Source organism: Abrus precatorius, unplaced genomic scaffold, assembly GCF_003935025.1.
Source record: "Abrus precatorius isolate BTA unplaced genomic scaffold, Abrus_2018 Scaffold5, whole genome shotgun sequence".
Classification (NCBI taxonomy): domain Eukaryota; kingdom Viridiplantae; phylum Streptophyta; class Magnoliopsida; order Fabales; family Fabaceae; genus Abrus; species Abrus precatorius.
The window spans coordinates 20,124,209-20,135,299 of NW_020874395.1; the positions used below are offsets into that span (position 1 = coordinate 20,124,209).

Genomic DNA, 11,091 nt, shown 5'->3' on the forward strand with positions numbered 1-11,091 from the left:
CTAAAACATCTTAAATGTCACTTCTAGGACTCAAAGGAAGGATTTTGAACAACTCTCTCCCCTTCTGGTGCTTCTTTACGCTAGCGGCCTAAGTTCCCATTTTGGTCTTTCCTTTGGTCCCGTTTGGCTTAGCGGGTAAAGAACCCGTGTGACGCTCGTGCAAGCTGCTAAAACTTCTTGGATATCACTCCTACAACTCAAAGCAAGGGTTTCCAACAACTCTCTCCCCTCCTGGCGCTTCTTTCCCCCAAATTCCACTTTTGGTTTCTTTTGCTCCCCTTTGGCTTAGCGGGTAAAGAGCCCGTGCGACACTCGTGCAAGCTGCTAATACTTCTTGATTGTCACTGCTAGAACTCAAGGGAAGGGTTCTCAACCACTCTCTCCCCTCCTGGCGCTTCTTTACGCCAATGGCCCCAAGTTCCCGTTTTGGTCTTTCCTTTGGTCCCCTTTGGCTTAGCAAGTAAAGAACCTGTGTGTCGCTCGTGCAGGCTGCTAAAACTTCTTGATTGTCACTACTAGGACTCAAGGGAAGGATTTCCAACCACTCTCTCCCCTCCTGGCGCTTCTTTCCCCCAAATTCCACTTTTGGTTTCTTTTGCTCCCCTTTGGCTTAGCGGGTAAAGAGCCCGTGCGACACTCGTGCGGGCTGCTAAAACTTCTTAATTGTCACTGCTAGGACTCAAGGGAAGGGTTTCTAACCACTCTCTCCACCCTTGGCGCTTTTGTGCGCCAATGGCCCCAACTTCAAGTTTTCGTCTCTTTTGGTCTCCTTTTACTTACCGGCTAAATAAAATGTGCGAGACTCATCTCTGGCTACTAAAACATCTTCAATGTCACTCCTAGGACTCAAAGGAAGGGTTTCCAACAACTCTCTCCCCTCCTGGTGCTTCTTTCCCCCACCTTCCACTTTTGGTCTCTTTTGCTCCCCTTTGACTTAGCGGGTAAAGAATCCGTGCGACACTCCTGCAAGCTGCTAATACTTCTTGATTGTAACTGCTAGAACTCAAGGGAAGGGTTCTCAACCACTCTCTCCCCTCCTGGCGCTTCTTTACGCCATTGGCCCCAAGTTCCTGTTTTGGTCTTTCCTTTGGTCCCCTTTGGCTTAGCAAGTAAAGAACCTGTGTGTCGCTCGTGCAGGCTACTAAAACTTCTTGATTGTCACTACTAGGACTCAAGGGAAGGGTTTCCAACCACTCTCTCCCCCCTTGGCGCTTCCTTGCGCCAATGGTCCTAACTTCAAGTTTTCGTCTCTTTTGGTCCCCTTTTACTTACCAGCAAAATAAAACGCGCGAGACTCGTCTCGGGCTGCTAAAACTTTTTGGATGTCACTCCTCGAACTGAAAGGAAGGGTTTCCAACAACTCTCTCCCTTCCTGGCGCTTCATTCCCCCAACTTCCACTTTTGGTCTCTTTTGCTCCCCTTTTACTTACCAACAAAATAACACGCGCGAGACTCATATCTGGCAGCTAAAAACTTCTTGAATGTCACTTCGAGGACTCAAAGGAAGGGTTTCCAACAACTCTCTCCCCTCCTGGCGCCTCTTTCCCCTAACTTCCACTTTTCATCTCTTTTGCTTCCCTTTGACTTAGCGGGTAAAGAACCCGTACGACGCTCGTGCAGGGCTCTAAAACTTCTTGACTGTCACTACTAGGACTCAAGGGAAGGGTTTCCACCAACTCTTTCCCCTCCAGGAGCTTCTTTGCGCGAACGGCCCCTAGTTCCCCGTTTTGATCTTTCCTTTTGGTCCCTTTTGGCTTAGCCGGGAAAGAACCCGTGCGACACTCGTGCAGCCTGCTAAAACTTCTTGATTGTCACTACAAGGACTCAAGGGAAGGGTTTCCATCCACTCTTTCCCCTCCTGGCACTTCTTTGCGCCAACGGCCCCAAGTTCCCCGTTTTGGTCTTTCCTTTGGTCCCCTTTGGCTTAACGGGTCAAGAACACGTGCGACACTCGTGCAGGACGCTAAAACTTCTTAATTGTCGCTACTAGGACTCATGGGAAGGGTTTCCAACCACTCTCTCCCCTCTTGGCGCTTCTTTGCGCCAATGGCTCCAACTTCAAGTTTTGGTCTCTTTTCGTCCCCACTTACTTACCGGCTCAATAACATGCGCGAGACTAATCTGTGGCTGCTAAAACTTCTTGAATGTCACTCCTAGGACTCAAAGGAAGGGTTTCCAATAACTCTCTACCCTCCTGGCCCTTCTTTCCCCCAACTTTAACTTTTGGTCTCTTTTGGTCCCCTTTGGCTTAGCAGGTAAAAAACCCGTGCGACACTCGTGCATACCACTAAAACTTCTTGATTGTCACTACTAGGACTCAAGGGAAGGGTTTCCAACCACTCTCTCCCCTCTTGGCGCTTCTTTGCGCCAATGGCTCCAACTTCAAGTTTTGGTCTCTTTTCGTCCCCACTTACTTACCGGCTCAATAACATGCGCGAGACTAATCTGTGGCTGCTAAAACTTCTTGAATGTCACTCCTAGGACTCAAAGGAAGGGTTTCCAATAACTCTCTACCCTCCTGGCCCTTCTTTCCCCCAACTTTCACTTTTGGTCTCTTTTGCTCCCCTTTGGCTTAGCGGGAAAAGAACCCGTGCGACACTCATGCAGGCAGCTAAAACTTCTTGATTGTCACTACTAGGACTCAAGGGAAGGGTTTCCACCCACTCTTTCCCCTCCTGGCGCTTCTTTGCGCCAACAGCCCTAGTTCGCGTTTTGGTCTTTCCTTTGGTCCCTTTTGGCTTAGCAGGGAAAGAACCCGTGCGACACTCGTGCAGGCCGCTAAAACTTCTTGATTGTCACTACTAGGAATCAAGGGAAGGGTGTCCCACCACTCTTTCCCCTCCTGGGGCTTCTTTGCGCCAACGGCCCCTAGTTCCCCGTTTTGGTCTTTCCTTTGGTCCCCTTTGGCTTAGCGGGCAAAGAACCCATCCGACACTCGTGCAGGCCGCTAAAATTTCTTGATTGTCGCTACTAGGACTCAAGGGAAGGGTTTCCACCTACTCTTTCCCCTCCTGGCGCTTCTTTGCGCCAACGGCCCCTAATTCCCCGTTTTGGTCTTTCCTTTGGTCCCCTTTGGCTTAGCGGGTAAAGAACCCGTCCGACACTCGTGCAGGCCGCTAAAATTTCTTGATTGTCGCTACTAGGACTCAAGGGAAGGGTTTCCACCCACTCTTTCCCCTCCTGGCGCTTCTTTGCGCCAACAGCCCCTAGTTCCCCGTTTTGGTCTTTCCTTTGGTCCCCTTTGGCTTAGCGAGTAAAGAACCCGTCCGACACTCGTGCAGGCCGCTAAAACTTCTTGATTGTCACTACTAGGACTCAAGGGAAGGGTTTTCAACCACTCTCCTCCCTCTTGGCGCTTCCTTGCGCCAATGGCCCCAAGTTTCAGCTTTGGTCTCATTTGGTCCTCTTTTACTTACCGGCAAAATAACACGTGCGAGACTCATATCTGGCAGCTAAAACTTCTTGAATGTCACTCCTAGTACTCAAAGGAAGAGTTTCCAACCACTCTCTCCCCTCCTGGCGCTTCTTTACGCCAACGGCCCCAAGTTCCCGTTTTGGTCTTTCCTTTGGTCTCCTTTGGCTTAGCAAGTAAAGAACCAGTGCGACACTTGTGCAGCGCGCTAACGCGTCTTTATTATCACTACTAGGACTCAAGGGAAGGGTTTCCAACCACTCTCCTCCCTCTTGGCGCTTCCTTGCGCCAGTCGCCCTAACTTCCACTTTTGGTCTCTTTTGGTCCCCTTTTAGTTACCGGCAAAATAACACGGGCGAGACTCGTCTCTGGCTGCTAAAACTTCTTGAATGACACTCCTAGGCCTCAAAGGAAGAGTTTTCAACAAATCTCTCCCCTCCTGGCACTTCTTTCCCCCAACTTCCACTTTTGGTCTCTTTTGCTCCCCTCTGGCTTAGCAGGTAAAGAACCCGTGCGACACTCCTGCAGGCCGCTAAAACTTCTTGATTGTCACCGCTAGGACTCAAGGGAAGGGTTTCCAACCACTCTCTGCCATCTTGGTGCTTCCTTGAGCCAATGGCCCCTAGTTCCCCGTTTTGGTCTTTCCTTTGGTCCACTTTGGCTTAGCGGGTAAAGAACCCGTACGACACTCGTGCAGGCCGCTAAAACTTCTTGATTGTCACTACTAGGACTCAAGGGAAGGGTTTCCACCCACTCTTTCCCCTCCTGGCGCTTCTTTCCGCCAACGGCCCCAAGTTCATATTTTGGTCTTTCCTTTGGTCCCTTTTAACTTAGCATGTAAAGAACCCGTGCGACAGTCGTGCAGGCCGCTAAAACTTCTTGATTGTCACTAATAGGATTCAAGGGATGGTTTCCAACCACTCTCTTCCCTTTTCGCGCTTCCTCGCGCCAATGGCCCCAACTTCAAGTTTTCGTCTCTTTTGGTCCCCTTTTACTTACCGGCAAAAGAAAACGCGCGAGGCTCATCTATGGCTGCTAAAACTTCTTGAATGTCACTCCTAGGACTCAAAGGAAGGGTTTCCAACAACTCTCTCCCCTCCTGGAGCTTCTTTCCCCCAACTTCTACTTTTCATCTCTTTTCCTCCCCTTTGGCTTAGCGGGTAAAAAACCGTGCGACAATCGTGCAGGCCGTTAAATCTTCGTGATTGTCACTACTAGGATTCAAGGGAAGGTTTCCAACCACTATCTCCTCTACTGGCGCTTCTTTACGCCAACGGCCCCAAGTTCCCGTTTTGGTCTTTCCTTTGGTCCCCTTTTGATATGAACCCCATTTGCACAAGGGCTGACTTGGGATCTTTAGGGTTAGAACCTTGTAGAAAAATTTGAAAATTTAGTGATGAATTTCTGGGCAAATTAGTTGTTGGTCCATGGTGTTAAAATAAGTGAAAAAGGAAGCAAAAACGCTGGTTTGGTGGTGGCTGGACAGAATTTTAGAAATGACGGTATCTCGAGTTATAGAACTCCAATTGAGGTGATTCCAAAACGAGGTGAAATCTCTCGTTCTGAAATTCAATTTAGGCTCAAGAATCACTCAATTTGGTTGAGTAGAACGAGAGTTATGATAACGAGATAATTCTGGGCAGATTTGAGTTTTTTTTGGAACTTTGGTGAAGAATTGAATGGGGGAAGGAAAGAATCACTCTTTCCAAGGAAGGCAACACACAAAGGGATGTGAAAGCCCTTTGATACAGCCAAGGTGTTCTTGAATCACTCAAGAACTTAGGAGAATCACTCTCACTAAGATAAAAGAGATAAACTCTAATATTTCTGAATCAAACTTAACTTGTCTTATTGATAAGAATGGTTCAGCTTATATAGAAGCTTTACCATCAGAATTACAAAGGTTCCGTAACGGAAAATGAAACTACTTGATGGCTGATTGTAACTGAAATTGTGGCAACCAAAAAGTCACCCAACAGCCACTATGCGCCTCTTGGTCTTCCAAAGGCTGATTGTAACTGAAATTGTGGCAACCAAAAAGTCACCCAACAGCCACTAGCTATGCGTCTCTTGGTCTTCCAAAGGCTGATGCCTAAGTTGCCAATTGGGCCCTTATTACAACTTGAAATAAAACCAAACCAAAGCCCATTAGTTGATTAACCACAAAACATAATTTGGTCAGCCAACTTTACAAAGGATTGGGCCATTATTATTTAAAACAAACTAAAAACTTAAAAACTGAAGCAAAGTGGCGCCTTAGTTCTCCTCCATTTGGGCCATGATGCAATTCACAACCTTGGTCTTTTCTCCTTGAAACTTGGGCTTGTATTCAATTAATATGGACAACACTTGTTGAAGAGCTTCTTTTGCTCTCCTTGCTCTAGCCCTTGTCATAGGTCCTCCAAGTCCTTCAAGAGGATCCTTGCCCTTGCTCATGGTCATGTCCTCATCATTCTCTCCCTCTTGAGAAGGATTTGTCCTCAAATCGGATTCTCCATCTACATCAAAAAGAGATAAGTCAGACACATTGAAGGTGGAACTAACATTATACTCACCCGGCAGCTCAATTTTGTAAGCATTGTCATTGATTCTTTCAAGCACTTGGAATGGACCATCTCCCCTTGGTTGAAGCTTTGACTTCCTTTGTTCCGGAAACCTTTCCTTTCTCATGTGCACCCAAACCCAATCTCCGGGTTCGAAGATAACCTTCTTTCTCCCTTTGTTGGCTTGTTTAGCATAGCTTTCATTTCTCCTCTCAATTTGATTTTTGACTCTCTCATGAAGCTTCTTCACATAGTCCGCCTTTGCTTGACCTTCTTTATGCTTAAAAACTGAAACATTAGGCATAGGCAAAAGATCAAGAGGAGTTAGTGGGTTAAAACCATAAACAACCTCAAAAGGAGAACAATTAGTAGTGCTATGAACAGCCCTATTGTAAGCAAACTCAACATGGGGTAAACAAACTTCCCAAGTTTTTAAGTTCTTTCTTAAAACTGTCCTAAGCAATGTTCCCAACGTCCTATTAACAACTTCCGTTTGCCCATCGGTTTGTGGGTGACAAGTGGTTGAAAATAACAATTTAGTGCCCAACTTGCCCCACAAGGTCCTCCAAAAATGGCTTAGGAACTTAGAGTCCCTATCACTGACAATGCTCCTTGGCAAACCATGGAGTCTCACAATCTCCTTGAAAAACAAATCAGCCACATGAGAAGCATCATTCACCTTTTTACATGGAATAAAATGAGCCATTTTAGAAAACCTATCAACAACCACAAAAATTGAATCTTTGCCACTACTTGTGTTTGGCAGCCCCAAAACAAAATCCATGGATAAATCAATCCAAGGATACTCCGGAATTGACAATGGAGTATACAATCCATAAGGCTTTACCTTTGACTTTGCCTTTTTACAAACAATGCAATGTTCACAAAATTTCTGCACATCCTTTTTTAAATGAGGCCAATAAAAATGTTCTTGTAATGTTTTTAGAGTCTTTTGGACCCCAAAATGCCCCATTAAACCTCCTTCATGTGCTTCACTAACAAGCAAGTTTCTTGTAGAACATTTAGGCACACACAATTTGTTTTCTTTGAAAAGAAAGCCTTCATGTCTAAAGAAACCATTTTCTGAAAATTTTTCGCAATTTTTAAAAATTTCACCAAAAGTTTCATCACTTTCATACATGTTTTTCAAACATTCAAGACCAATCAATTTTGTTTCAAGCATAGAAAGCAAAGCATGACGCCGAGAAAGAGCATCAGCTACAATGTTACCTTTTCCTCTTTTATGTTTGATAACATAAGGGAATTGCTCTAGAAATTCCACCCACTTGGCATGCCTTTTGTTAAGCTTGCCTTGTCCCTTGATATATTTGAGGGACTCATGGTCACTATGAATAACAAATTCCTTGGGATAAAGGTAGTGTTGCCATGTTTTCAAAGCTCTCACTAAGGCATACAACTCTTTATCATAAGTTGAATAGTTAAGGGTAGGACCACTTAGCTTTTCACTAAAATAAGCAATTGGATGGCCTTCTTGCAACAACACAGCCCCAATCCCAACATTTGAAGCATCACACTCAATTTCAAAAGATTTTTGAAAGTTTGGCAAAGCAAGTATAGGGGCATTAGTTAGCTTTTGCTTAAGAGCTTTGAAAGCTTCTTCTTGTTTCTCTCCCCATTTGAAACCAACATTTTTCTTAAGCACTTCATTTAGAGGTGCTGCCAATGTGCTAAAATCCTTCACAAATCTCCTATAGAAACTTGCTAAACCATGGAAACTTCTCACTTCGGTCACGGACTTAGGTGTAGGCCATTCTTGAATAGCCCTAACCTTTTCCTCATCCACTTGTACTCCTTTTGAACTTACAACAAAATCAAGAAACACAACATGGTTAGTACAAAAGATGCATTTTTCAAGATTGGCATACAATTGTTCTTCTCTAAGCACACACAAGACAGATTTTAAATGATCAACATGCAATTCAAGTGAAGTGCTATAGATAAGAATATCATCAAAGTACACCACAACAAATTTTCCTATGAATTTTCTCAAAACATGGTTCATTAATCTCATGAAAGTGCTAGGAGCATTAGTTAAGCCAAAAGGCATAACCAACCATTCATACAAACCATATTTTGTTTTGAAAGCAGTTTTCCATTCATCCCCTTCTCTAACCCTAATTTGATTGTATCCACTTTTTAAATCAATTTTAGAGAAGTAACATGCACCATGCAATTCATCAAGCAAATCATCAAGCCTAGGTATAGGATGCCTATATTTAATGGTGATGTTATTAAGGGCTCTACAATCAGAACACATGCGCCATGTCCCATCCTTTTTAGGAACCAAAATTACCGGGACAGCACAAGGACTCATGCTATCTCTTACCCATCCCTTACCAATGAGTTCATCCACTTGTCTTTGGATCTCCTTGGTCTCTTGAGGGTTGCTTCTATAGGCTGGCCTATTAGGCAAAGAAGCTCCTGGAATGAGATCAATTTGATGCTCAATACCTCTTAATGGTGGCAACCCACTTGGTACACTTGTTGGAAACACATCTCCAAATTCCTGCAAAAGAGACTTCACTCTAGAAGGCAAATCAAGGTTATCAAAAGTGCTAGTGGTCAAAACATAGTTTTTGCAAATTAACAAAAATAGGGGCTGTTTAGATAGAAACAACCTCTTGACCTCACTTTTTGTAGCTAAAAAGCTCTCCTTCACCTCAAGTGTTTCACTCTTCTTTTTCCTCTCATGTGTTTCTCTCTTTTTGTCCTCACTTTTTGAGCTCTCAAGTGTTTGGCTTTCTTTTTCTTTCTTTTCTTGGACAATCTTTTCTCTCATTTTTCTTTGATCCTCACACACCTCTTGCAGACTCAAAGGTTTGAGCACTATCTTCTTGTCTTGGTGCATGAATGAGATTTTGTTGGTGAAACCATCATGATTGGCTTTTTTTATCAAATTGCCATGGTCTCCCCAAGATTAAGTGGCTGGCCTCCATAGGAACAACATCACAAAGCACCTTATCATTGTATCTTCCAATGGAAATATCCAACTCTACTTGCTTCCTTACTTGCACCTCTCCATCCTCACTAAGCCATTGAAGCCTATATGGCCTAGGATGTGGCTTTGTAACTAAATTCAATTTAGACACAAGTCTTGCACTCGCCACATTGGTGCAACTCCCTCCATCAATGATCACCATGCAAAGTTTACCATTGATCAAACATCTAGTATGGAAGATGTTTTCTCTTTGGCTCTCCTCTAAAAGCTTCAATTGGCTACCAAGTAACCGCCTTATCATCAATAAGTCTCCCTCTGGTGTTTTCTCCACCTCCTCCTCCACGTCCTCATTCTCCTCTCCCTCTTCAATTTCAGACTCACTTATATACTCTCCATCTCTAAGAATCATGGTTTTTTTGTTAGGGCACTCATATGCATAGTGTCCTAAGCCTTGGCACTTAAAGCACTTTACATCCCGACTCCTTTTAGAGGGTTGCTCTTGAGTTTTTAGAGGAGTTTTTGTTGGTGTAGGCGCTGCACTAGAAGGGGCAGCCCCTTTTCCCTTATCCTTCCAACTAGAAAAACCAAAATTAGTGGAGCTCCTTTTGGCCACACCTTTCCTTTTCAATTGTTGCTCCACTTGGATTGCTTTGTGAAGCAAGTCCTCCATTTCAACAAATTCCTGCAGTTCAACAATATCACGAATATCATTATTCAAACCACTAAGAAATCTAGCCATAGTTACCTCCTCATCCTCTTCTATCTTGGCTTGAATCATGAGCACCTCCATTTCCTTGTAGTACTCCTCAACGCCTTTGCTACCTTGGGACAATTTTTGAAGTTTGAATTTTAAGTCCCTAGAATAGCTTGCCGGCACATATCTCTTCCTCATGATTCTTTTCATTTCAACCCATGTATCCACCAATGGCTCCTCATTCCTAGCTCTCTCTTTTTGCAATTTGTTCCACCACACAAGAGCGTAATCGGAAAACTCCATAGCTGCAAGCTTTACCTTTTGGGCCTCTTCATAGGTATTACAAGTGAAAATATACTCTATTTTGATCTCCCACTCCAAATAAGCTTCCGGGTCACTTCTTCCTTTGAATGGAGGAATAGAAATTTTGACTCCATCAATTCGGTTTTGTCTAGGAGCACCTTCATTACCTCTTCTCCTCCTTTCTTCTTCATCATGACCTCTATTCTCCAATTGGTCCAATCTTTCATGGAGCTCGTCATTTTGTTGCCTCATCAATCTCTCCAAATGTTGTGTCAAGGCTTGCATTTGGAAAGAAGAAAGTCCTCCTCCTTGATTAGGATTTCCTTCAGCCATCACAAACAAACAAATTCAAACGTAACAAGCAAATAGAAAGTAGAATTTGAAACCTCACCACACTCAAGTGTATCACACAATTATGGCTTTTTCTCTAATGAAAACACTCTTGCCTTTTACCACTCAAATTCTCCTTGGGTTCTTAGGCAATTCAAGATATTATGGCCACAACAAAGAACAATCCACCAATATGTGCAAGGTAAGGCTAGGTAGACAAAGAAAAGCCTAACAAATCACAAAAACAAAGGGGTAAAGGAAAATTGGTAAACAAGAGAATTAGCAACAATCCTTTAAGAACACCAATATATTACCTTATAACAAATTGTTGAAAAGCATGAATCATTCAGCCCAATATTTTCTTCTTTTTTTTTTTTGTTTTTTTATACAATTTTTTTTTTTAATTTTCACAAGGGCCTAACTTTTGCAATGATTCAGTACAATCACAAATAATATGAACAATAAGGTAATCAATTGGGAAAAAAAAAGAATGAAGAAAGGATGTTACCAATTTGGGGTTCAAACCCTTAAACCGGAGCTCTGATACCAACTGATATGAACCCCATTTGCACAAGGGCTGACTTAGGATCTTTAGGGTTAGAACCTTGTAGAAAAATCTGAAAATTTAGTGATCAATTTCTGGGCCCAAGTTCCCGTTTTGGTCTTTCCTTTGGTCCTCTTCGGTTAGCGGGTAAAGAACCCGTGTGACGCTCGTGCAGACTGCTAAAACTTCTTGATTGTCACTACTAGGAATCAAGGGAAGGGTTTCTAACCACTCTTTTCCCTCCTGGCACTTCTTTGCACCAACGGCCCCTAGTTCCCCGTTTTGGTCTTTCCTTTGGTCTCCTTT

The 11,091-nt window shown here is 43.6% G+C and overlaps 1 protein-coding gene across 1 annotated transcript in view; it reads right to left on the minus strand.

The window, feature by feature from the left end:
• Positions 1–10,244, minus strand: part of LOC113866889 — a 28,499-nt gene extending 18,255 nt beyond the window's left edge. The window contains exons 1-6 of the mRNA XM_027501686.1: positions 8,864–10,244; positions 8,235–8,484; positions 7,153–7,787; positions 6,246–7,020; positions 5,968–6,089; positions 5,845–5,910 (exon numbers count right to left, since the gene is read on the minus strand). Coding sequence (XP_027357487.1) covers positions 5,845–5,910; positions 5,968–6,089; positions 6,246–7,020; positions 7,153–7,787; positions 8,235–8,484; positions 8,864–10,244 — 3,229 coding nt within the window. The remainder of the gene's footprint in view (positions 1–5,844; positions 5,911–5,967; positions 6,090–6,245; positions 7,021–7,152; positions 7,788–8,234; positions 8,485–8,863) is intronic.
• Between the last annotated feature and the right edge of the window lie 847 nt (positions 10,245–11,091).